The sequence below is a fragment of the Calonectris borealis genome, chromosome 1 (assembly GCF_964195595.1).
Source record: "Calonectris borealis chromosome 1, bCalBor7.hap1.2, whole genome shotgun sequence".
Lineage (NCBI taxonomy): Eukaryota > Metazoa > Chordata > Aves > Procellariiformes > Procellariidae > Calonectris > Calonectris borealis.
This window is the reverse complement of record NC_134312.1, coordinates 58,571,992-58,598,152: the sequence shown is the minus strand read 5'-3', so window position 1 is coordinate 58,598,152 and position 26,161 is coordinate 58,571,992. Positions and strand designations below refer to the sequence as shown.

At 39.1% G+C, this 26,161-nt stretch overlaps 1 protein-coding gene across 1 annotated transcript; it reads left to right on the top strand.

The window, feature by feature from the left end:
• Positions 1 to 14,750: 14,750 nt before the first annotated feature.
• Positions 14,751 to 25,631, top strand: NCF4 (neutrophil cytosolic factor 4). Its single transcript, XM_075156124.1, has 10 exons — positions 14,751 to 14,953; positions 16,730 to 16,814; positions 18,070 to 18,223; positions 18,523 to 18,593; positions 19,395 to 19,522; positions 20,503 to 20,560; positions 22,723 to 22,821; positions 23,552 to 23,682; positions 23,776 to 23,841; positions 24,610 to 25,631. The coding sequence occupies exons 1-10, from the start codon at positions 14,922 to 14,924 to the stop codon at positions 24,857 to 24,859; spliced, it is 1,074 nt and encodes a 357-aa protein (XP_075012225.1). The 5' UTR covers positions 14,751 to 14,921; the 3' UTR covers positions 24,860 to 25,631.
• Positions 25,632 to 26,161: the final 530 nt, after the last annotated feature.

Below are 26,161 nucleotides of genomic sequence, written 5' to 3'. Positions count from 1 at the left end.
TCATAAGCATGTTTATTATAATAAAGCTTAAAGCTGTAATCACAAAAGGCAGGGAAAGGAAAGTGGTTCTTCCTTCTCCCAGGAGAGGGAAAGTTTGCAAATGTCCTGTGAGGGAATGACAGATGATTTCTCTCTCGGGTTACCCACACTCTAAATCCTCTTCACCTTTTCTCTCCAGCAATGAGGAGACAGATGCTACTGTAACAGCACAGAACTTGTGTCAATCCCTTACAAGGACCTTTTATTACAGCTATGAGTAAAAACAAGTGACTTGCTTAGCCTTTCATCCTATTTTTAGAGAAGTTTACATTTCTGAAGGACATATTTGATTCCCTTACATGGCTTTGGCTAGTTTTCTGTTGTTGACTTTTTTTTCCCTTTTCTTCTAGTGTGATATGGGAGGATGAAGGTGGGAGAAAGCAAGCGTCTGTTTCTCTGAGCTGTTGTGTTGGAATTTGTTAACCTGACATTTTGTGTGCTGTGATGCGCCCAATTCCCTTTCTAGCTGTTTCTAGTAGCCATGGGGATACAGACAGCAGAAATCACACTTCTCACACACGCTTTCTCTCCTGAAAAAAAAACTGGTGAAAATGATAGACAAATGATTTTGGAAACAAATCTTTGATGTGTCCTCAGAGTAAATGCTATGAAGTCTTTGGAGAGGAAGTTTGTTTTTATTTCACCAGTTTACTGTAACTTGGTTTGCAAGAATTGCTTTTACATCCAGAGAGCTGTAGTCTCAACTCAGTTGTCTTTCTGGGATCTGAGCCATCTTCCACAGCTATCATTGTGACTCTTTCTGGTGTTTTTAATGGAGATTTCACCAGGCCTCTCTTCTAGAGCTTTTTACAGAAATTGCAAAGAGATAGGGATCACTTAGTAGCACTGAATAATTACTTTGTAGAGAGAAGGCCAATCTGTTAGGAGTTTGATTGACACCATCAACCTATGTGGGTACTGATCTCTTGTTAGATATCAGTGACTTCTGAAAACTACTGATGGTTTAGATTGGAATTACTGTCCCACAGGTAAAAAATCTCTATCTTATGCCATTTCCTCTTATGCATCCATATTTTTTCTATGTGCTTTTTTCTTTTTAAGGAAGAGCACATACTGGACTGCCCCTTTTTATGTTTTGTTTCGTGTGGTGTTTTTTTTTTTCGTGTGTGTGTGTGTCTGTAAGGATACATAATTGTGACATAGAAGTACCATAGAAGTTCACAGTTCTGGAATAATAAGGGCTTATCATATATTGTCATTAAAACTAACCAACAATTGATGTTGAAATGCAAATTATTTTTAGACACTGTCTTTTACTACCCACTAAGAGCAGGAGTGAGAGCAGGAGGGTTATCTGTTCTGGTAATTACTTATGAGTATGAGTGAGAGAAGCAAACAAGGGAATGATTGTTTGTGTGAGGACAAAGACTGGGGAACAGATACATACATACACACATACACACACTGTGTGTGTGTGAGAGAGAGATATATATGTGTGTGTGTGTAGATAAATACCTTTTCACCATATGTGTGTCAGTTGGAACAGATGCCTCAAGCGTGCATGCAGCCGTAACCTAAGTGTGTGTGTACACATACCTCCTCGGTATATAATATACACACTAGTAGAGGAAAATATGTACCTGTGTGTGCATGCACATGTACGCATGCACACACCTGATATGGAGTTAAATGGCAAGTTGTTTCGATAGTTGAGTTCTTGCTCTTATAAAATCAGGGAAATTGTGGTGATCTTGAAAAATGTGTGGAAGCTTTGAGAAACCTTTAGAGAAAAGCATGGTTCCCCTACCTCTTGGTAAGGGGAACTTTTGGAGCTTTCTGCTCCACCTCCCCTACCAGAAGTGCATCTGATACACTGTACAGGGATTTCAAAGTTTAATTTAGCTTAACCCTTGGCTGCAATCAACTGCTGATAAATTTAGTTGGGGGATTAGGGAACCTTAAAGACTAATAGCTCCTTAAAAGGAGCCTGAAGATGAGACAGCAAAGCAAAAACATCTGCTAAAGTCTCCTTTAGAATGGTAGCACACCATATAGTCATAGTTTAGAGAAACAAATAGGTTGTTTTCAGGTGAGAAGGGATTTTTGTAGATATAGACACTTGGAGAAAGAAAACCAAATGTGTAAGTATTTAAGAGGGTTGTTCTCTTTACAAAGTGAAGGAAAGGATATCCTGATTGGAATCAATAGCTTATAGCAAACACCCTTCTCCTGTAGTTCTAGGTAGTTTGCTAGCCCACAAAAAATAGCTATTGTTAACTTCTTTTCCCATTGTATCTTTTTAATAGACTGTCATGTTTAGATGAAGTCTTTGCACTTCTGTAGCAGCATTAATTCAAGTGTGAATTCTTAATCATGGCTACCGCACCTACTTAACTGTTTGTGGACAGTAAAGTAGACATGTTGACCAGTACTTCATATGTGCAATCAAAAATGGAGACTCAAACCAAATCAACACAAGAAAACTCAGTCAGATATTTATTTGGAGAATAGACATATTAGAAATTACTAGAAGTTTGTTTCCCTAGATGCTTCTTTCTCACTTGTTTTTATACTGCATCAAATTTTGTAGATCCAACTGTAAATAGGGCATTTCGTAAGTATTGTACTTATATGTCTCATAGTGAGAAACAAAGACACTGTGATCTTGCACAGCCTTCTGCTTTATGCTTAACTTTTAAACTATGAATAGTCCCTCTGAAGCTAGATTTGGAGCCTAAATGAGAATCCAGTAACTATTTCATGCCTTTTTTTTTTCTTGCCTTCTTCTGCTATCCCACAGTTACATTTTTAGTTTTTCTATTGCCCAAGGGCCCAAGAAAGACTTAGGTGAGAAAAGGTTAAAAAGAAAAAAGTACTTGAATAATTATTATTCAAATTAAGATGGAGTAATTATTTGATAAAATTTAAATCTGCTTAAAAAGAAATGTCCTTTCACAGAATGTTTAATTATCTTGTGAGTTTAGCAGCTGGATGGCTATTATTTCAGCAAAGAGTTTATTGAGATTTGAAGAAGGATTATATGTAAAAGTAGAGTATCTGCTGTTAGCCTAGCTAAATCTGGTAGACTTTGAAAGCATAAAACAATCATCAGTAGGAGTAAAAATGTGAACTGTATTGCCAAAGCAAGCGTGTTTTGTATTCAAATTTTTTTTCTGCAACATATGGAATAAAGCACTATTGGAAAGAAAATATTCAGAGTAGGAATATAGGTCTGCTCTGACAAATCAAAATATGGATTCAAGAGTGAGAGAAACTAACAATTTTTCTAGTATAAAAATTTCTGAGGTTCATAAACTCTTTGTATAGTTACATCATGACATAGGTGGACTGGTAAGCATTATGTCTGGCTTTCAAACATACGTGAACAGTGACTTTTCTGTAACTGAGAGCAAAATTACACTGAATTTTCAAATTATATCTCTGAAATACCAATTGGACTTCCGTAGTTATGTGGTGAAAGTGTTATCTTCTGTGATTCTTGTTCTCTGAACCAGCCTGTTCTCTGCAGCCTTTCTGATTGCTCGCTAGTTAATGGTCTTAAAAGTCCAATTTTAAGTTGGGTAAATTTTTCTTCATCCTTTTTTTCACTGTGTCAGACATATAGCCAGGCATGCTAAGTTTCTATAACCATTTTATTTCTTACAGTAAGACTCTTGGTGTCTAAAGGCCACAGCACTAACAAGAATAAAGAGACTGATGGTAATGGGAGCCAAGCTACTAAGGCAAAAGAAAACCTGAAGAACTATATTTATTGCTAATAAAATTAGTGCAGGCCTGGTGCTTCTGTGGTGCCTAAGTTTAGTCTCTCTATTCATTTTCATGGTAGCCATATTCCTCTCCTGCCCCCATTTCAAGCACTGAATACTTGATGTGTCAGACAACATTTGAGGAAGGCTGCTCTAAGGCACTTTAGGCATCAAACTCTCTTGTTTATTTTACAAGAATCATTAATGCAGACCAGGCTTGCCCTGGGATTACTGGATCAGTTTATGGGTTTCTTGGTCATTTCAAAGCTTCCTCACACACTTGATAGACCTGTTGACAAGAGAGAGCTGACAAAGCAGGAGCAGGCCCAAAGCCAAATAATTAGCTGCTCTTTAGGGGAGGTGCCTTGAAGAATTCTTTTCCAACTCAGGATCAGAGATTTAGGACCAGAAGAATAAAAGGTTAGATAGGCATTCAAAAAAAGACAAAAAAAGGTGACATGGAGAGGAAAGTAGGTTGATGGGCTTGGAGAGGGGTGAGTGTCACGAGAGTAAAATGGTGAGGAGGGAAAAGTTGGTGTTCAAAGAGAAAAGAATTTGCAGACGCATGAGGTAGGTAGTATAAGCAAGGCACAAAGGTCAGTTGATTGCTTCCTACTGGCAATCCAGTCAGAGAATATCCACCAATATGTGTTGCTATAAAGTTATTAAAGGTAATGTTTTTAGAAGTCTTGTTTTTAGGAGAACTTGTGTTTCCTCCCATTCCTTTTTTTTCTTTTTATACAGGGAATTTAATTTTATAGCACTGTACCATAGACTCTCTGAAATGTTCACAGTTGCCAAATGCATGTGAGGTTTTAATTTAGGTCAAGCAGATTGTCTTGGATAAGGTGACCAGTAACTCCGATGGAGACTTTGGTTAGCTGAAGATAGCATCTGGTGTCTGAACATAGAATAAATAAGATTAGAAGGGGCCACTGGATGTCATCTATGCAATGCCTTTCTCAAAGCTGGGCTAATATAAAAGATATAGATCAATCTTGTCTAGTCAAAGTTTGCAAAGCTCCCTGGATGGAGATCCCATAGCCTTTCTGGGCCCTTGTTCCAGTGTCATGTTGAATTATTTTTCCTTATGTCCAATGAAATTTTTCCCTTGCTGTAACTTGTGATTCTTGTCTCCTGTCCTTTCATTATGCACCTAGGAGAAGAGGCTAGCTATGTCTCCCCTTTAATCCCACTTTGTTTAGTTGGATTTGCAATTAGATCTCCCTCTCTGTCTTCTCTTCTCTAAGCTAAACAAACCCATTTACTTCAACCTTTCCTCATATATCCTATGCTCCAGCCTGATTTGTCCTCTGTTGAACTCTATCCAGATTGTCAATATTTCTCTTGTTTTGGGGGCTCAAAAACTAGTGATAGTATTCCAGATACAGCCTTATAAGCATTTAGTAGAGAAGAAAAACAATTTCTCTTGACCTACTGGCTACTGTTTTGCTAATGCAAAAAAAAAAAAAAAGTGCATATATACAGAGAAATAAAGGAGATAAACAATGAAGATATATGAAAGAAGAAGAAAAAGCAAGGATTTGAGCAAAGCTTGGCCAGCAAAATTGCAAGTATCGTGGATCTAAAAGTTGTGCTAGGCAGCCATGCTATCAGGCAGTGGAAAAAAGGCTCTGATCTATTAGCTTTTATAATGGAGAGGTCTTGGCAAGGAATATTGCCAACTCAAGACACCTGCAGATTTTTAGGTGCCAACAGAGTATATCCCAGGCAGTGCCCAGGAGGGCAAGGGCAAGATTCTTATCCTGTCTCCTGATGTAAATCATCTTGGCTTATCTAATAGATGTAATTTATGGCCACCCTGCTGGCCGGTCAGCTTCACGGCTCTCATAAATTAGATAACCAGACACATGTGGGTCAAGTTTGGAAATGCAATGCATGTCTTTAGAGGAGGGATGGATTCTTCCCAATCCTTCTTTACATTTGATTGTTTCCACACATCCCTATTTTTTCCTTTTATGTTCCTCTTTTTGTCAACTGTGCATTGTCCCTATTTTTCCTCTCATTCTCTTCTTTTTCTCCAGTTGAGCATGTTGATGGCTGTATCAGATCAGTATATGAACTTACCTGACTTTTATGCTAATTATTTGTTTATCCCACACCCCAGATACGGAACAGAGGACTATGTTCCTCTTCCCAGTCTTTCCTCCCTTGTTCTCTCTACATAGGCACATATTTCATGATGAGAGGCACTGCAAAGAAAGTTCTCTGGATGTCAAAGCTCATTATGTTCTTTTGCAGCTGAACAGCAGTAAAAGTCCCAGCTCTTTTCAAATTCTCAAGCAAGATTTTATTTAGTCTCAGATGGGTCTGTGGGCTATAATAGCACTTGCTGTACAGCAAGGCCTGAGATCCGTTATCTTTAGGACCAGGTGTGTACTTAATTCTGCTGGCCAACATAATTATAAGAGAAGAAGCATTAGTGAGGAGGATGCTGTACCATCCAAAGAAGTCTTCAAGCAGTGCAGTTTATTTTGTTCTGGCATAACGTGTTCTCAGTAGGAAAAGTTATCGATATAATTCTGTTATCAAAGTTTTTTCTTTTTAACCTGTAGTTCCCTCACTGTCCATTGGTTGATACAGTCAAGACAAAGAAAAGTCGGAGTTGGGAGAAGACCGTGGTATGGGGTGTTCTCCTTCTGGCATTATCAGCACCAGCGTAGAAATAAGTAGTATCGAAAATGGGTCTAATTCAATACTTTCTCTGCTGTGGAAAGTGATGATTCCACTAAAAGTCTTCAGCACAAGTTGGTCCAGTTAGTTGGAAGCAAAGAGGCGTGTCTGGCACAAAGGCTTTTCTAGTAGTTAATGGGGATACATCCAGTTCAATCCCCTTTTGAGTACGATCAGGGCAGGTTTTGAAGGTTACTTGTACATTCTCATTTTTGTGCACTATATTACAGTGTAGACCATCTTTGTGAGATGCAGGGATGTTAACCAAAGTGGGGAAAAAGAGACACCAGTTTCTCTTTTAAATCCTTGATTATAATCTTGCAGAAATCACTTCTTATTCTGTCTCAGGGTAATATTAAAGGGGCCTTGTGGCCAACAGCTTGATGTAGTATTAGAGCAGCCAGACAGAATCTAATATGGGGAAAAAAAATGGGAGAAGTGAGTGCCTTAAGTTGACTGAGTCTTTGTAATTGCTGGCAAATCCACTGGACCGGTCTGTTGACAAACAGGATAGGGAGAGCTGGAAATAGATCCCTGGTAGATCTGAGAGCCAAAAATCAACCAAACATCTTGGACAAGTTTGGAAGCTTGTTTCTTGTTTCTTGTTTGGCTCATTTCCTTCTCCCTTCCCCCATTTCTCTGCAGCAGCAGCAGTGTTGAAGGGTGGGTACTCTGTCTGGCAGGCTGTTGGAGGAGTCTCTGGCCTCAAATTACACAGCATGAGAACTCTGTGCATAAAATTAGCAGCAGAGTTCTGTGTATTAGGCGCCAGGGAAAAATGTCACATTCAGCAGAACTCAGAGGCTAGAGGTGGAACAGAAAGAACTGGAATGGGACATCAATCCCCCTCTACCTTTTACTGTTTTGTAGCAGACATATCTGAGAGTGTCATAACAGTTGGCTTGGAGCAAAGATTATTTGAGTAGTAAATAGATTTTATTGTGTGTCTTAGTAACAGGGATGTTTAATTTTTCTTCCTTTTTTTCGCCCTTCATTTGCTCTTTTTCCTTTATTCTGAAGATTTCTTACTTTTGTCTTTTCACAAGGAAATTGCTTTTCACTCATGAAGAAGTGCCATTGATACATAGTTTTCTGCCCTCCTTTCCACCTTCCTGTGGTCTGATTCCCGGTGAGAAACCCACTGTAATGGCATTACATTCAGATTGTGCAACAGCTTATACAAGTTGTTTGTAGTGAAATCTGGAAAACTAAATTAAGTGCTGGCAAACAGGGCAAAAGCACTAAAGCAGAGAGAAGCAGCTATTCAAGGACTGGATTCTTTAGATACTATCTCAGTAGCAGCTATCTCATTCAGAAAAACTATTACAGAAAAGGTCATGGTTTGAGGGTGTGTTTTGGCTCTCTTCTTACGTCATAAAAGCGGTAAAATCCTTGCCACACCAGTGTAAGATTGCCCTGAAGCATATGCATGAGAGAGGCTGCATTAGCATCTGTATGTGGAGGTGGATTGCCAAAAGACATAAATGTGCACTTGCCTGAATTGTTTGGGGATGTACGTGTACACACATACATTCACTGTGTTGTCAGAGTGCTTTCGTAAGAAAAACTTGTGAGGCAGCAATGCTGGTTTAATGTATTCCTCCCCATTCGTTCTCCACATTGATGTCTGTGCTGTGAGCTGGGCTGGGAAATTGATCCGTGGCTTAAAAAAATGTTTTTACAGCTGGATTAATTAGCTGATGTATTTTGCAGCACAGCCTCAGATGTGCCATCCTATGGGGCAGGAAAAAGCAAGAGTATGCGAGGACAGGGAATTTCCTAAGCTGATACCATCGCCATATACTCATTTCTTGAAATCATAACTTCAGAGTTCCCCTTTACCTTTGTTTGGCTCAGATTATTAAAGCAATCTGCAAGCAGGATGATGTATTCCCAGTTTAGATAGCGCTCTGGAGCAGAAAGCTATTCTTCATTTTGTTTCCTTGTTCCTTGTCCCTCCTTAGGGCAGGCCCGTTGGCTACTGCTGTTTAACATATGTGATAGTTTAGCACTTACATTCTTTTCTAAGGGTTTGAGAATCAGTTCTGGCATCAGAGCATTACTGGCACATTTTTGAAGAGCTACATTTTTATATTGTTTTCAATTTGCACTGTAGGTGATTTTGAGTGCAGGTGGGTTGCTAAGGATAACGGTTGTAGTTTCTCACTTTTCACCTGACTTTCCCAAAGAATTATACCTCTGTTAAGCATTTTTCCTCCTCACTATCCCCCCATGAGAAAAGTATTACTGTCAGCCCTACTTCACAGATGGCAAAGCTGAGGCATAAGGAGTCACATAGCAAGCCAATGGCTGAACTGAATGGAGTTAATTGAGAGGTCTTTTATTTAGACCCAGCCTCACACAACAAGGCAGCCTTCTGCCTATTGAGGTATGGGGAACAGAAACTCCAGCCTTCCATACTTGAAATGGACAGACTGGCAGCTGGCCTGGGGTCAGATTGCTTATTGGTACGGTAATTGGTGGGCTCATTCCACAAGTTTATCTTTCAAGGAATAAAGGCTGAAGTAATGAAAGGCCAGTAGGTGAGGCAGCAGATAAGACAGGCTATAAGTATACGCTGTGAGGAATTCTGACAGAACAGAACTTCGAAAATTACAGGATCTTGATACTTATTGCCTCTATATTTGCCACTTGCCTGCCTATCCTAATCTCTAGCCCCCTTGCCCCCCAATTTTATTAGGGAATATTGTCCCAATTTATGAACCATTGGAAAATGAGCCATAAACTCTCTATAATGAGCAGACTGGATATGTCTGCACCAGAAAATTGTGCTTCTTTGACTATATCAGTGTAGCTTAAGTAGTACAACTCCCCTAGGGTAAAGACAATCATACCAGTGTAAAAGTGCATATCCAAATATAGCTGAGTCCCGAATGGGAAGGTACCTTTATACCAGTAATAACTAGGTCCACAGTAAGGCACAGATTTATTTCCTTAACTTTAGGAACCTGAGGTGACAAAATTTGGAATATAGTTACTTTATAATTCATGTATATTCCAAGGAGACAGATAAAACCTTCAGAGGGGGAGTTGGCCCACTTGAGGTGTGATTTACTGGCTAGTGGTGCCTGTCTCTCTTCACTGTCTGTTCAGAGAGCTTCCACTTAACTAAAGGCACTTGTCTGAAGTGTCTAAACTAAGTAAAAGGAATTTGGTCACAGGATTTCATCAAATGGATGGGGAAATGAAACTATTAGGAACAGTGTAGGATGTTTTGAATGCAGCACCGCACAAATTTTAGCAAATCCCAACCCTACTTTGAGATTTGGGAAAGTTCGGTGAAAATTTTTTTTGAGTAATTTTGACAGGTCTTTTGAACTTTTGAAAGAGATGAAGAAGGATTTTCTTTGTCTTGAGTAGCAAGAGATTTTTGACTCTCAAGGTGATTAGGAGACTAAAACACAGAGACTCTCCTGCCACAAGGGATCACTGCTGCTATGCACTTAAAACTAGGTTTTAAGCTTCTGGAGGAATGGTTGTAGGCATACCTCTCTCAGGAGTTCCTGGATGGAGCTATCCTACTTCTTTGTCTGCGATGTCCAGTTACCAGATTTTGACACTGGTAGTTGACTGGAGCATAAGGGTCATACACAATCATACATCTGTCATACACAGTAGCAGTGGCAAGCTTTGCCCTATTTCTTCCCTATTTGCCTCTTTTATTCTGGAAATGATGTGCTATCTGGATGAAGAAATGTTCTGATGCTGTTTCTGAGCTTCCATTTTTCTCACTTAGTCTAATCTTGGGCATCAATATCCATCTGAGCTCTGCAAGCTTTCCATTGCTCATCAAGAAGAAGTTACTACTGTTCTGGTAAGACTTCCTCTAACTCTTCCAGTCTTAAGTGATCCTACTACATCAGAGAGAAATCCTGTATCTTTTTAAAAGATTTTTAAAGGAAGCAGGTTTACTGTAAAGGAAGAATTGTTTTCCACAGAGAGAAAGATCATAATACTGCTTGTGATATTGCCCTGCATAAGAAAAGCTGGCAAGATCTGGCATCATGAACTAACAAAACCCAGAATGATTGTTGAATGTGTATTCCAAAATAGCTCATAATGACTAAAGGAAAAATTCACTTTTTTGGGGTATTTTTTCCTGCAATACTTACTCCTTGTTTTGTTCAAGCAATTGAGGTGCAAAAGCCAAGATTCAGTTATGGGATTTAGTTTGAAGTTCCAAGGAAAATGTCATTAAAAAAAAAAAGGCTGCTGTTTCTTTGATATTTGGTTCTGTAAAGCATATTCATGTTGAGTAGTAATTTGTTCTAGAAATGACACCATCAAATTCACTGTCAGGAACAGTGGTAGATGTTGACCTTTAAGTTTCTTTAGTTCACAATGCATTGTTTAGTTGTGTTTATATCAGCAGGGCATGATCACAGTCCTTTTCTGCAAATGCCTACTAGTTACTTTTTGCCCTAAACAAGCAGTCATGGAAACTGTGTCCAGATTTAAATCAAAGCAAATTTCCAAAGTTCTATTTATCTACACTCCTGTGCCTTTTTTCCTCCCAACACAATGTGTGACAGGGAGAGTATCCATGCACTCAGACAATATGGATTGAGCCCTTATATAATGAAGAATACAAAACCAATCAGCTCAACTTATCTCCTCTTGGTTTTTTTTTAAGAAGTTCAACAACTTTTTTTTTTTTTTTTCTGGATGGATTTGTGTTCAGCTGTCCTGAAAGCATATATCAAAGAAAGAGAGTCTTGTTGCTTACCATTGGACCAACTGCCTTCTAAGGATTTTGTAGCACTACCTGCAAAAGAGCACTGAAGATTACAGGGCAGACATGAGTAGCTTAGCTTATGTAACTTTTGTCCAAAAATTTTGCAGAGCTGTAATTCATTATTCATGTGCTATTATGACAATGATAAGGAGTTTAAAGATGACTGTATTTGAAAATAAATATTGTAAGAATGTATTAAAGCATTCTGTAAAGCTGATGGTAACCATAAAAGCAAAATCTGAACAAGTATGTAATATGAATGGAAAATGGAATATAGCCCCAAATAACTTTTCCCAAATCAGTGTTATCAGTTGCAGCTCAGCCTCAAGCAACCACAGAAGAAAAGACTCTCAACTGCTGATGATGTATAGCTACAGAAACAAATATTCCACATATCCTTTGAAAACAATAGGTTGAATGAAAGTGTCTTGCAAGCCAACTCTGCTATATTGTTTTTATATCTGTTTTTATTTGATGTTCAGCTTCCTTGCAGTTATTTCCATTACAGATTAATCTGTGATGAGACCAGACATCTTTCAAGAATGTTATTCTTATTCACTTTATTCTGTCACTTAACAGATTTATTCTATGGCTGGTGATTAAACATAACTATGCAGCACTTTTCTAACATCAGGTGCCTCAGAGAGAAGCCATTATTCTAGAGTGTACAGACATGCACAGCCAAAATAGCCCAGTATCTGCTGCCGTAGTAGACATGGTATGTAGTGCTGTCATCAGAATTGATTCAGCTGAGTATTTTTGCTGTGTTCCTTTGATTTACCTTTTATTAGTGGTTCATGTATCTTTAGTGATTTGGGACTACATTCCCATTTTCCATTAAAATTCCATGCTCGCTCTGGCTGTTTGGTTATAGCTGATACTCTCAGATTTCCACGGTGCTATGTATCCTTGTACAAGTATTTTCTAACAACATGTGCGTTAGACAGGAGGCCACAATTTCACAGCTCACAGGCATATATGGCCAAAATAATATAGTAGATGCTGAACTGTGAAAAGGTACGTAATGGTGTCAGCATATGGTCTTGAGTTAGTCACCTGATGGTTTTCTTAGTAGTCTCCTTTAATTAATTAATTTGTTAGTATTTCTTGCACCCAGATGCCTGCCTTCTTTTGCATATGGATAAGGGTCAGTGCATAGTGCCATAATGACCATGCCGCCCATGGTGTATGGGTGGGTTTTCTCAAAACTGAGAGCTGACCATGTCAACTGATGAAATTGGATACTCTCCTAGTGCAGACATATCTCTTGACATGGGTACCGTCATTATGGTATCAATTTTGTAATGGACATTTATTTAATTCATCAATAATAAAGTAATTATTTGAGCAGAGAGAGAATGTGGGTTTGACTAGACCCAGCCCATTTCCTCAGCCCAAATAGAAGAAATTGCTATTTCTACTATAGTAGCACAAAAGTAGAAATTGAGAGAAAATACCTGGTAGTTGAGGCACTGGTGTGGCACAGAAGAACATGGCGAAGCAGCGTTTCAAATCTTAGTCTCTCACACCCTCAGTGAGCCCTCTAACCAATCAGCTATCCACTCTTCTGAGATAGGAATCTGCCTTTTTGTCAGAAAAGGTGGTCTTGGTTTTGGTTTAGTTCAGAACAAGAAAATATTGCAGAATCAGAAACTTTATTAGCAGGTTTAGCATTATTCTGTCAGATTAATATTATTAGTGGCTATAATCTCTAGTAGAGAGTAGTGGAATTGAGGAGCTGCTCTCAATTTGTTTTACTTGGCTTAAAGCAAAGCAGTTGCATAGACAATTTGTCTGTGAGGTTGTCTGTTGACTTGTTCTTGAAAAGCCATGTCTCCAGGTAAACAACGAGCAAGTATTTTTGCATTGTGTCATAGTCTCTTAAAAGATGTACCTGCATTGTATCTAGACTATCTTCCAAGAGATTTGAAAAGATTAGAATATCCTTTTTATGATTTTCCTGTCAAAACTATGATATGCATCAAATATAAACAGTTACTTTAAAAGCACCCCTCCAGACTTTCTCTTTCAATTCTATTAAAGTTTGTGCAGTTCTTGTGCTTTCCACAATCTTTTGGCATGTGTCAGGAGGGCCCCTCTGAATTTTCATGAGTTCATATATATTGATCCTGTGATTAAGAGTGCTGGTCAAGGTGATCTGTTCCTATTTCCTTCTGAATGACAGGAGAAAGCAAGAGGATTGCAGTTAGAAAACTTGATTATTGTCTCTCTCATTGAAGGCAAATGGAAGAGAATAATGAGCCTGACTTCACGTTACATGAGGACTGCACATTTAGCAGGCCTAATCAAGAAAATGGAGTACACAGCAGAGTGTGAAGGTCTAGGTAAATACTTATATCCAACATCACCACTTAAAACTACTCTGCTAAGTCTGTGTGGGCAGCACAGAGTAGCAGATTACCCAGAAAATACAGTTCAGAATTTTGCAGCTTCTCCTGGTCCCTTCTGATCAAGAGATACTATATCCCCTCTCAAATTCTATGATGGTGCCTTCAGTTATCCACAGGGAAGAGATGGGTGAAGAATTTACTTCATTAAAATGCAGTGAAATGCAGTTTACTCTCAAGGCTGATGATTACAGTTGTAAATAGAGTTTTATTTTGAAGGATGCTGGTTGACTTTTCCTCCATTCAGATGAGAATTTTTGTGCTTGACAGCGGAAGGAGGAGAAGGAACCAAATATGTATTGAACATGAAAATGGAAAAGAGTCAAAGACTGAAATGAGGAGGCAAATATACTACAGATGACAGCTTTTGACTAAGGCAGATAAGCTATGCTGCAACTTCTACGCAGTGTTAGGAAATGATGGTTTCCTTGTCACTTTCTTCCTATTATTTTCTTCTTGAAAGATTGTCAGCTGATGTTATACAAATGCTATATCACTACTCTTTGTGTACAAGGCAGGGCAGTCAGGATTCTCTTTGGATGAGCCATTACCCTGTCTTTGTAGGTGGCAAATGTGGATTGTTTTGAGCACATGAAGCTGAAAAGATCTCTGCTCTTTCAAGGGCTCATGTTTTACTTGTATTGATCCATCCTTCAAAGCTCATTTCCTAATCTCCTGTACCTGATACTCTGGTACGCATATGTTTGACAAGGTTGAATTTCCTGACCATACATTCTGCTCCCACTTGAAAATTTATTCTTTAGCTCCACCTCCTGGCTCTTGGTCCATGGAAAGGAGGATTCTTGGGAATCACAGAGCCTCAAGAAGGGATCAGAAGTATTCATCCTAGTTTACAAGCATTAGTGTAGAGGTGTGTATGGGGACATTTTAGCTGGGGCAAAACAGAATTTGTTGAGCCCACTCATACTGGCTTTCTACAGAGGCAGATATTTTGGTGAAGAGGTGGACAATGGAATATGTGGCTCATAGTTTCTGCTTTTTGTTGGGCTTTTGGTTTCTCAACGGTGGCAGTTTCGATACATGACAGACATCACAAAACAGTCTTTCTTTATGACTGTTTTTTCTCTAGTACTTCCTCAATCTCATGGGGGTGGGGAGGTACAGAAGAAATCGTCTGACACTGAAACATTAAAAAAAAGATCTCTGAGGCCTTGCAAAGGAGTCTTGATTCACGCAGGGAGAATTCCTTTGGCTGTGTTCATCCTATTCAGCCAGGAACTGCCCAAGAAGTGGAGGAATAGAGCCTAGCCGTCTGGATTTAAGAAGCTGAAAACCATGTCTCTTCCCCGCCAGCTGCGAGAAAAGAGGTAATGTGTCTCTCTCTCCGCCCGCCTCCCCACAAGCCTCCATGTAACTGTTACAATCTGTTCATTTAATTTGGATGCATGCTTCTTTTGTGATTCTAAAAGGCTTCTTGTTATCGTAGCTTCCAAACTATTAGGCTGCTCAATGTGGAGCAGACCATTTCTTAAGTTGGAGTGGACTTTCTTTCTTCTTTTCCTGGAGAATATTCACCACCTAGGACAATAGTGAGTCATTGTCCTGTTTGCATAGCTGCAAACAGTTTCCCTTTTACTGGGGTTTGTGATATGAGTTTTTGTGATATGTCTAATTCTCTTGATCTCCATTACCACATCCCTCTTCATAGTAAGTCGTAGTATTTGCGGTGTTGTGGGTGGTGCTGATTCATGTCATTCTCCTCGTACAGCAAGCTATTGCAAGACTTTGAATCATTACTTCAGCCTTCCAGATGGGCTATGCATTGTGGAAGCCCCTGCTTGGGATGTTCTCCTAGCAGAATAAACTGAGCCAACTGCCATGATTTTAGTATTATCAGAATATTTAACATTACGTCAGCTTGGTGTTTCTTAGATGTTCCTTTTTAAAGTTTCTCTTTCTCTCTACCTCATTTGTTATCCTTTTCTCCTCATTCTTGATCCTTTTTACTTAAGTGTTAATATAAATACTATTCTAACAACACTGAGTTGTAAGATTGAAGCAAAGGTGAATTTATCTTCTGATTGTCAAAGACGCTGTACCAAAGAGAAGGTCCCAGAGGAAAAAGCACCTGCCAGTCATGCTGTTTTATTGTATGGACAATATAGACAAGAAACATGAGGGTGTGGTCATATGGCTGCTCTTTAGGCGTTCCTGCACGGATCCTTCCTTCTCTTTTGCTTCAAATCCAGTACTTTCTAGGATCTACAAAGCTTATTCTAACCTTGCCCACTGTCACGTATTCCTTCACACATTTTTGACATTTTCAAACAAGTATCTTTGTGCTTGCTTGAGGTTATCTGCTGTGACTGGGAGGTCTCCCTGTAAATATTTGCTAGGCTACTTGTTCTTTTTTCAAAGCTTCTTTAAGAGTGTGCTTTACTGTGATGTTTACAAGAAAACTTGACAACATTTTGATAGCTGGTGCAGGCACCACTAGTCATGATATAGAACAATACTATGTCTTTGTTTCTTTGCTTTTTTTCTGTTTGTGCTTATCCTTCTCTTGTTTCTTATCTTATATGTATAAGGTACATTGTATGCATCTTACACATAGGTTTTTAGGAATTAGCTTTGTGCTGTCAGTTTCTACAGCACCAAGCTCTTTTCTCAGAACTTTTTCCTATTCCCTACAGTAATGCAGTAATAATAACAGCATAAATCATGGTATATAATGCTCTCCTTAGGATAAGAGATACTGCTGCAGAGTTATTATTTTAAGTCGACTAGATGGTGTAGGAAGGATTAAGAATGCATCCACAGTTGATCACATTTCTCAGGAAAAACTTACCAGCTCAAATGTTTCTTTTGTAGTCCTGCTACTCTAGCAAGCCTGTGAATGATAGGGATGTTTTTCAGGCTTGATGAATCTTCACAATGGTCACTGACATGTGCTGAACTTATAGAAGCTTGACATCTCAAGATCAGACCTCCAGAGGAAGAGAATGATACCATAAGTTTCTAACTTCTTGGTTTTGACACTAGATAATGTCATGTTGCCTAATTGTCTTTGTTCTGTAGGCATAGAGACCTCCAAAGGCTAATGCCAGTATGAGTAACCTAAATCTTTTGTTCTTGCTTCACAGTGATTTTGACCAGCTTCCAGATGATGTACCTGTTTCAGCTAACATTGCAGATATTGAAGAGAAGAAAGGCTTTAGTAATTATTATGTAAGAAGGGAGATTTATCCTGCCTCTATATGCCCTCACCTGTGACTGGTTTGGTTGTGGGAAGCAAAATGCAGTTAATCTGGTGTAGTTGTTTTTTTGGCATGAATAGTTCTGTGCGGAGAACTTCTCAGTGCTTCTTTTTTTCTAGAATGGAGGTTAGTCTATCACAGATTTAGTCTAAAAATTTATTGTCTGGGTGAAATGTGACAGAGGTATCCTCTAACATTGCTTGTTTTCTAAATTCTTACCTAATTTCTGATTTATTTCCTATTAGAGTGCTGTACCTTTGGTGAAGATACTGGGAAAGGAATTCAAAGAGGGTAGAAGGGCAGGGTCTTGTCTTCATTATTCCGTGGTACCGGCAAGTTAGGATGCTTCCATCTCCACAGAAGGTAGCATATTAATAAGTCATGAAAGAGCACACAGGAAGGGAATAGTAGGGAAAAGCACTATGAGATTTTCTGAAGAGGGGTTTTGGATAAGACCAGCTCAGTCTGACTTTTGCAGGGTATGCTGCTTTTGCTGGAGACATTGCTCAAAAACCTTCCCACTGCAGTATGCAGGTTTTACTCTGGAATATAGTGACCTTTGGTTGCTCTGTCTTTATGTTTTCTGAAGGATCTGACTACAATGCTACTCAAAGGTCAGTGCATGGAAATCATGGGCTCCTTTAGAGCAAAGCAATTTTGGCAAAAGATAAGAAATAAGATAGTGGTTGGAGGAGGGCATTAGAAGTAAGGTGACTAAGTTTTTTTTCTGGCCTTACCTTTGGTCAGACCATAATTTCTGAAATTGTGTACTTTAAAGTCAAAAAGAAGTATGAATGCCTTCAACCCTGAAAATCAATTCATTTAGATGTCTGTCTATAGATTTTGATGTCCAAAGCATCCTACTGTAAAATATTTGTATTTACCTCCCTAATATGTTTTGCTTGTCACGGAGGGAAGGTGTATAAGCATAAAGCAGCATCTAGTCATTTCAGGTTTCCTTTTAAGATTATGTAATAGAAAGCAGCCACAGGGACATGATCCATGGGAAAGCTGTACTCACACATATACCACACTGGTGCTAACTTGTTATTTTCTAGTACTTGAGTCTGCAGATGCTTTACTGAAGGCTTGCTTTCCACTCTGCCCCTAAGACAATATTTCCACTACCAGAGCACTGATCTTATGTTCCTATTGTATGCCTCACTTTCATTTGGTAAGTATTTATAAGTATGAACATCAGCCTGAATCCCCTTTTTCTGTTTCAGATGTTTGTCATTGAAGTAAAGGTTAAAGGTGGTGGCAGATACCTGATTTTCCGACGCTATCGTCAGTTCTATGCCCTGCACACCAAGCTAGAGGAGAGATATGGGGCAGAAAGCAAAAACAGCCCTTTTACCTGCACGCTCCCCGTATTGCCAGGTAAGCTGTCAGTACCAAATCTGTGCATGATTAGCAGCTTTCTCAATCCCAGGCTGTCCTAAAGAGGAGTGCATTGTAGGGAAGTAGTTGTGACAAGGAACTAGTTCCCAGCTGTGGATGCTGGAGAAGTCAAATTCCATTGGCAGTCCCTCCACTTGTGGTAAAGTACATTTAGAAACCTAAAATCCTTTAGAAAATATGTATTTTTTTGGAGATCCTACTTTCTCCCGATTGCTTCATTTCTCTGACCGCCTCCATTTTTTTTCTTCAATAACTGTCACAGGTTTTATATTTTCCAGGAAAAGTTTATGTTGGGGCCAAAAAGGAAATTGCTGAGAATAGGATTCCTATCTTAAATGTCTACATGAAGGTAAATCTTAATTTTAAGGCAGAGATTGCACTGAGCACTGCAGATACTTACCCCTTGAAATCAGCTAAGAGAGACAGTACTGTTGTAGTCCTAGGTATCTGCTTCTCTCTGTATTGTTTTTCCTGAAGACACAGTGTCCGCACTGTGGGACAACCTGCAGTCCTATTCCCCAGATTGTTCAGATTGTAGGATCTGCTGGAGTACACAGTTCACAAAGGCTTACTCCCTGCCTTCATATATAGATAGATATCCTTACAAAAAAAACCCCAAGATGTGTGAGGAAATGGTGAATCTCCAGCTGTTGCGTGAATATGGAGTTGGTATGTGTACCTGAGGGACTAGGAGAGAGGGGTGGGTTCTGGGTGTACCTGCTCTACAGTGAAGACACAGCCAGTAACATCGAGGAGAGAAATTCTTTGTGTGCAGGTTAACTGAAGACCTGACTTTAAATCAGTAAAAGTCTGAAGCACTGGCCAAGACTTCCAGTACTTAAGATTGCCTTCTTTCCATGGTCATTCATGTTCTGAAGGGAAACACAAAGAGCAATTTACTCCTTCTGCAGTAAATCAGGCACAAAAAGAGTGAAGCAATACATTGGCCAACTCCAGGAGTAAACAGGAGAAACTGTCAACTGTTGAGCCATGTCCTGCTGAGTGAGAAGGGAGAGGAGGGATATTTCTGGCAGTAATGAATATCCTTCATGATCCTGTAGATCAGAGAGGCATATTTGATACATATAAATAAATAGAGAATTGGTCTCTCCCACTGTTACACTCTGCTTCTTACTTGCTCTTGGCACAGAACCTACTCTGCCTACCCGTTTGGGTGTTGATGGATGAAGAGGTACGGCTGTTCTTCTACCATTCAACCTTTGATAGTGAACAGGTACCTCACAGACTGAGACGGCTTCGTCCACGGACACGCCGAGTGTAAGTTTTGACATGTTTTTTCAGCATTGATGATGTAAGAAATGCTGTCCAGTTTTGGGGGGAGAGAGAGATGAGGATCACCACTGTGTTTCCCAAGTGAATCCATGAAGTCCTAATATGAGAATCTTTGTGGTAGAGTGAACACAGGCTATTTCTTGTTTTCAGTAATCTCAAATTTTTAAAGTGGATGTGGTACTTGCGTTAAAGTAAAATTCCAAAATGAGAGTGTAGCTTCCTTTTAAAAAAATGATAATTCTTTAATGGTAGTATCTGTTATAATTTGCAGAATACACAGGTCAAGCTTAAGGACGTAGGCTTGCACCACTGAAGTAATTTTGAGTTTTGGCACTGAATTCAGTGAGATCTGGTTCAGACACTAAGTGAAACGAAATACTTAATTTGTTCCTGTCCTTTGTCTAAACAAGGGCCTGTCCTACATAGCAACATTGACACCCCTTTGGAGAACTGCTAAGTAGATGTCATATTTCATTACCCTTCAGACAAATTAATTCTCCTTTCAACATAGCAAAGATGGATCTGCTTTCTTTTCACTTACCTCAAACAGTGCAGAAACTGCATGTGCGTATGCATTCCTGGATGTGTGTGTGATGGCAGAGTTTGAACTGAATGCTATAAATGCTAGAAACAGGGATGCCCAGAAGGCAGAATAGGGGGGCTGAGCAGTGCTGTGGAAGAGAGGTCCAGGATATGACTGTATTGAAAATTCCATCTGTTCTCAGCAGCAGACATCATCAGTTTGCTGCTGCTCTGTACTGAAACTGAGAGAACTAGGGCAATGTTGTTGCATCCATATTTATTTACTTCAGTGCTGCACACAGATTCTCATGCAGTTTCTCCAGTGATCTATGGCTTGCCTGCCTCTTAAATAATGAAAATGCAGACACTGTACTACTGATCGTGTAGTATTTTTGATGACCAGAAAGACATATTTACCTCCCTGTTGTCTCCTTTCTTTGCAGTAAAAGCATTTCACCTCAAGTGCCTATTTTTGACCGCATGGCAACTCCACGGGCTGAGGTGAGTACTCTGCACAATCTGTCATAGGATAGGAGATTAAACCCTCTTTTACTTTGATATCTCATCGATCAAGTTGCCTTTTCCAATTAGAACTTGGGGAAAGAAGGGAAAGTGAAATCGACACAGGAAAGCAATTGATTTTAACAACAGGGAATGAAACAAAGGATGGAAAGAAGTGTTTTGTTCCTACTTATTTGAGTAATAAGGAGGTCCACTGTTAAGTCAGAATGACAGGAGGTTCAAAACTGAGAGACATGTACAGCTTACTGCCAAATGGTCCATATTTACATAGTGATACCCATAAATTAAATTTAAAACAAGCACAAGCTTCAGTCTCATTGACTTCAGCATATGTTTAAAAGCTTTGCAGGTGAGGCATCTTAGTATTTCCTGTAACATAAATGTTCTACTGAGAAGTGCCTATACCCTTGTTGTTTGGTGTATATTGTCTTGGTATTAAGCACATGGAACTGCTTTGTAACCAGTACTTGTCTGAGCATGGTCTTGCTTTCTGGAACATGTGACTTTGCTATGTTAGATTAAAAAGAAAAACATGCAAGTGCTTTGGGGTTTGTTGTTTTTGTTTTTTACACTGAGTATGGCAGGGCTTGGATCAGTCATATCTCTTGGGTTTTATCTATTAATTTATTAGTATTTAATATACCTACTAAAACTTTTCAATAGATGAAAAAAGGCTTTTGAAAGAGCTATTAAGTAGACATATGAACTACCAGCACAACAGTAGCCATTGTCTTTTTTTATTAGGAGAACTCTTGGCATTAACAAGACCAAAAGAACCATCTCAACACAGAATGAAGAAAAACTTTTCATTTTTGCTTCTCTAAGAGCATTTAAATGGCTACTATGTTCTCTAAGGACAATGGGGGAGATGTGCATTTTTGCCATGGTGTAACCTGGCAGGGAGCCAAATACCACACAGCTGCTCGCTCACTCCCCCCTCCAGTGGGACGGAGAGAGAGAAAATCAGAAGGGTAAAAGTGAGAAAACTCATGGGTTGACATAAAGACAGTTTAATAGGTAAAAAAAGCCGCGTGCGCAAGCAAAGCAAAACAAGGAATTCATTCACCACTTCCCATCAGCGGGCAAGTGTTCATCCATCTCCAGGAAAGCAGGGCTCCATCACGCATAACGGTTACTTGGGAAGACAAACGCCATCACTCTGAACGTCCCCCCCTTCCTTCTTCTTCGCCCAGCCTTATATGCTGAGCATGACGTCATATGGTATGGAATACCCCACTGGCCAGCTGGGCCAGCCGTCCTGGCCACGCTCCCGCCCAGCCCTCCATGCACCCAGCAGGGCATGGGAAGATAAAAAGTCCTTGACTATGTAAACATTACGTAGCAACAACGAAAACATCAGTGTGTTATCAACATTATTCTCATACTACATCCAAAACACAGCACTATACCTGTTAATAGGAAGAAAATCAACTCCATTCCAGCTGAAAGCAGGACAATTTTTGATAACTTGGCCACTTTGATTATTCAAGAACAGCTTGTTAGGGTGGTAGCATGTGCTTACCTCCTCTTTTTTTTTTTTCCCTGAAGGGGGCATCTCAGTTCCATTTTAACTACATGTCAATTTCCCAGACTTCCCCAAATCTTTCAGTTCAGCATACAGTCCTGAAAGCTAGATGTAAAAACAGCAGTTAGTTACCCTTTAATTGGACACAACTCTTCTGCAATTTTTAAGGCTCTCTGTGATATTTTGCAGCAAATCTGAAAGCTGTAAAACTGCAAAAAGAAATAATATATATTTTTTCAATTCTCAGGATTTCAAGTTTTCAAGTTGTCAGTTGTCTTCAGCGCTGTTGACTTACTTGCTCTTAAGTGTTTTCAACTTCTTTATATTTATTTCTCTGGTGCTCAGTGTCCTGCCACTTTAAGAATTCTAGCTTGTAGCCTTCTCAGAGCCGTGTTTATCCTACTGCTTCCACTACTTCTTCAAAGCATTTTTGTGTATGCTGAATAGGAGAACAAATTGTGAGAACTGCAGACTACAGTCATATATATGACCTTACCCCAGAAATACATCTGTCATGACAAGGTGCATATGCTCTCACCCCAAGAACAGAACAGAAAGAAAGATTCGCTTTTGTAATTGTGTGAATTAATAATTTCAGTGTTATCATTTTCCATAGGCACTGTTTGATTTTTCTGGAACCAATAAACTGGAACTCAACTTCAAGAAGGGAGACTTGATCTATCTACTCAGCAGAGTAAACAAAGACTGGTTGGAGGTAAGACTGCAATAGCAGTACTGAATTATTAGCATACCTTGAAATATATGAGTAGAAAGGGCTCTCCTAGTCCTTGGGATCTGTCTCCTCCTTTCAAGAAGAAACTGTACAATAATCAGGTCTTACTGTCAAGAATAAATACTTGACTCCAAATTTGAAATCGTTTCCTTCCTTGATGGTTTTTAGCTTACAAATTTTCTGCCCTCTAGACTTCAGTTTTCATGTGCATTTGCTTCTGCTGGAATGTTTTTAAATTCTTTGGAAGAGATTAGAACACAAAAAGGCCACAGAAAGAGGATGGAAACTCCATTTCAGCGATTAATTGGTTTCTTGCCTCAGGGTGAGTTGTTATATACTTCATGCTTCATACCACAACACACGTCAGCCTGATTAGAGAGAACTTGGGCAATGCAGCAGTGTGCTGAAAAAGGATGAGGAGAACATACTGTGTGTTTGCTGATATGATATCTCTGCTTGCTCAAACACCACAGCCTTCCTTGGTATCCATCTGACTCATTTTTTACACAGTTTCACTCCCCCGCATTGACTACGCGATTGTATAATCTTTTTATAGGAATGCCATCAGGTCACTTCCATAGCCTTTCTTTTCTTGATTATAGTAGAAAAATTCTTCCTGATGTTTCCATGGAAATTAATTGAATTCCAGAACTTACTGTATGTGGCCAAAATGGCATGGTTTTCTTCATTCTAACACTTCCTATCGTTCCAGGGAACAGCTGATGATGCCACTGGGATTTTCCCATGTGCTTTTGTGAAGATCATAAAAGATTTACCACAGCAGGAAGACACAGTTAATAAAGTTCGCTGTTATTACCATGATGAGACTGTGAGCACTATAAGGTAGTAAGAAAATAGTCTTCCAGTTTACTGCGGAAGAAAAGCCGACAATTCTCTTTTCATGATACGTAATGATTAGATTTGTTCTTGTTACAGGGATATCTCGGTGGAAGAGGATCTGAGCAGCATTCCATCATTCAAAGATCTCATGGAATTGATGAGGTACAATACAAGCAGTTAGTTGTATGTTTAATATCATTTAAACATTTGTCAAGTTCCTTCCAGTCCTAGATTTTCCACATTCTACTTGGTCATCGTCATGTTTTGGGTGTGAAATACTTTTCAAGTGTCCTGAAGAAGTTGTACCTTGACTTGGCCCAGGGCCATCTGTGCAGACACTAGTCTGCCTTGGGATTGTTAGTAAATATGGAATGCCACACACTTCTAACTCAATTATGCTGGGTATAAGTTTCCATTTCTTGTTCGAAGATCAGAGCCATACCCCCATGCAAGGATCTTTTGTCTAATATACTTCTTCAGGATGCAGGACACTGCCTTCTAACACCTGTTAAACTAGTGTTAAACTAGATTAATCTAGTGTTGAACATCAACACATTAGAACATCAAACATTAGTAATTCCTTAACCTGCCCTCCCCTCAAAAAAAGCAACCATAAGTAGGCAAAAGTGGGTAGTAACTATAGTCAACTCTTATGTATGGGAATTTTACCAAACTCACAGATTAATTGTGCCATGCATGTGGTGTTACTGAAAATGGTTCTTGGTTCTGACAGATTTCTTAGCTTGAACACAACACAGCATGAATGTGGCTGTATGATTTCTAGTACTAGCTGTATCAAGAATGCTAAGACACCCAAGGCTTTGTGTGGCTTTTAGTAGAATGAATTAGATTGCCAGTATATTGTTCATTATGCAGCACCTTCCAGGCATTCCTTGATTTCTGGGGATCAATCCATTTCTTTTCTACCAGGCGGGAGTTTGACCAACATGACATTGTTTTGAATTACCGGGACGTTGATGGTGATCTGATCCGGTTGCTCTCCGATCAGGATGTTGAACTCATGGTGTCTCAGAGCAGGAGAAGGCCCTCTGAGAAGCATTTCTTCCCTTGGAAGTTGCACGTCAGTCACAAAGATGACTTGGGTGTCTACAACACTAGTCCAGGAATAGGTGCTACTCAGTCAGAGCAACATAAGTGCTATATAGAGATGTTCCAGTAGGTAGCTATAGAGTCGTTCTGTAATCCCTCTCTGCAGTTCCATTTAACAGCCTTTGAAATGAGCTTGAAAAGAGTAATTTTTAGTAATATATTACCTTTCAATGCAAAATCTGTACTTAGTTAGCTTCTTCAGCTTTTTAGCACTCCTCTGTAATAGAGACATCTACATAGAGACCAGAGAAAGTGAGGAATAGGGAAATAAAATCACTGGCCATATTCACAAAGCAAGTCAGTGTTAGCCTGCAATAGAGGTTTAGTGTCCTGAGCCCCAAGACCTCCTGCTCTAATCTCTATTCTCGCTCCCAGAGCTAATTATTTGTCCAGAATGTCTTCATATGCTTTTTTTCTAGACTGCCATAATTTTCTCTTCACTTGCTGATATGAAGGTTTGTGTGCCAGTGCTTATGAATGCATAATTATTTCTGTCACATGAGAGTCTTGACTGGGCATTCAGAGTTTGTTCTGGAAGCATCAAGAAAACTTTTTCAAATTTCAGTGAAGAAATTGCAGCCTACCTTTGCTTTCTTCTTTCCATTGACCAATATTTTGAATTCCCTGAATCAAACCTAGTACACCTGTGGTGTTCCTCATAGACCTCTTTATAATTGTACGGACTACTTATTTCTGCATTCTGGGAAAATTTGTGTGATGCCTATTCAAATAGCAATTTCTTCTCTGTCTATCTTCTGCTTTCTGTCACCTCATTGCAAAGCAGAACTAACAAGAAATTACTGTATCAGATTCTTCAACAAATAAAGTTACATATGAGTTTATCAGTTTCTATTAAAACAATTTTTTTGGGGGGGGGATGAAATAATTTGCTCCTTTTTTTTTTGCTTGAAAGTGAGATAATTTTGAAGAAGAATTTGAATGTTACTTATTCAGCTTTCCTTAAGGAGGAGTTCATTATTGAACAAAATATATCTTGCAATAATTTCTTCAATGGTCATGCAATTAAAATATTTTCTTCTTGAACAAATTTACTGCTGCTTGTAAGAATTACAAGTTAGTGCATTTTACGTAAATTGTTTGATACTTAAAATTCTGTATTTTAAAAACACCATTCAGTCACGGTGTTAAAAAGATACCACCAAGTATAAATATAATCAGTAAAAAATAAGACGTTAAAAGAATTTTCAGACACCATGCTTTGGATTCAACTGTTAGTTTCTGTGGCATTAAGCTACAGTTCCTCATTTTAAAAAATCTTTGTCCTTGACCTGCTGCTAAGATTTGTACAGACAAAAGGGAAGATCAACAAGTATCTGCAGGTACTAAGAAACAGCTAACTAAGGATGCATGA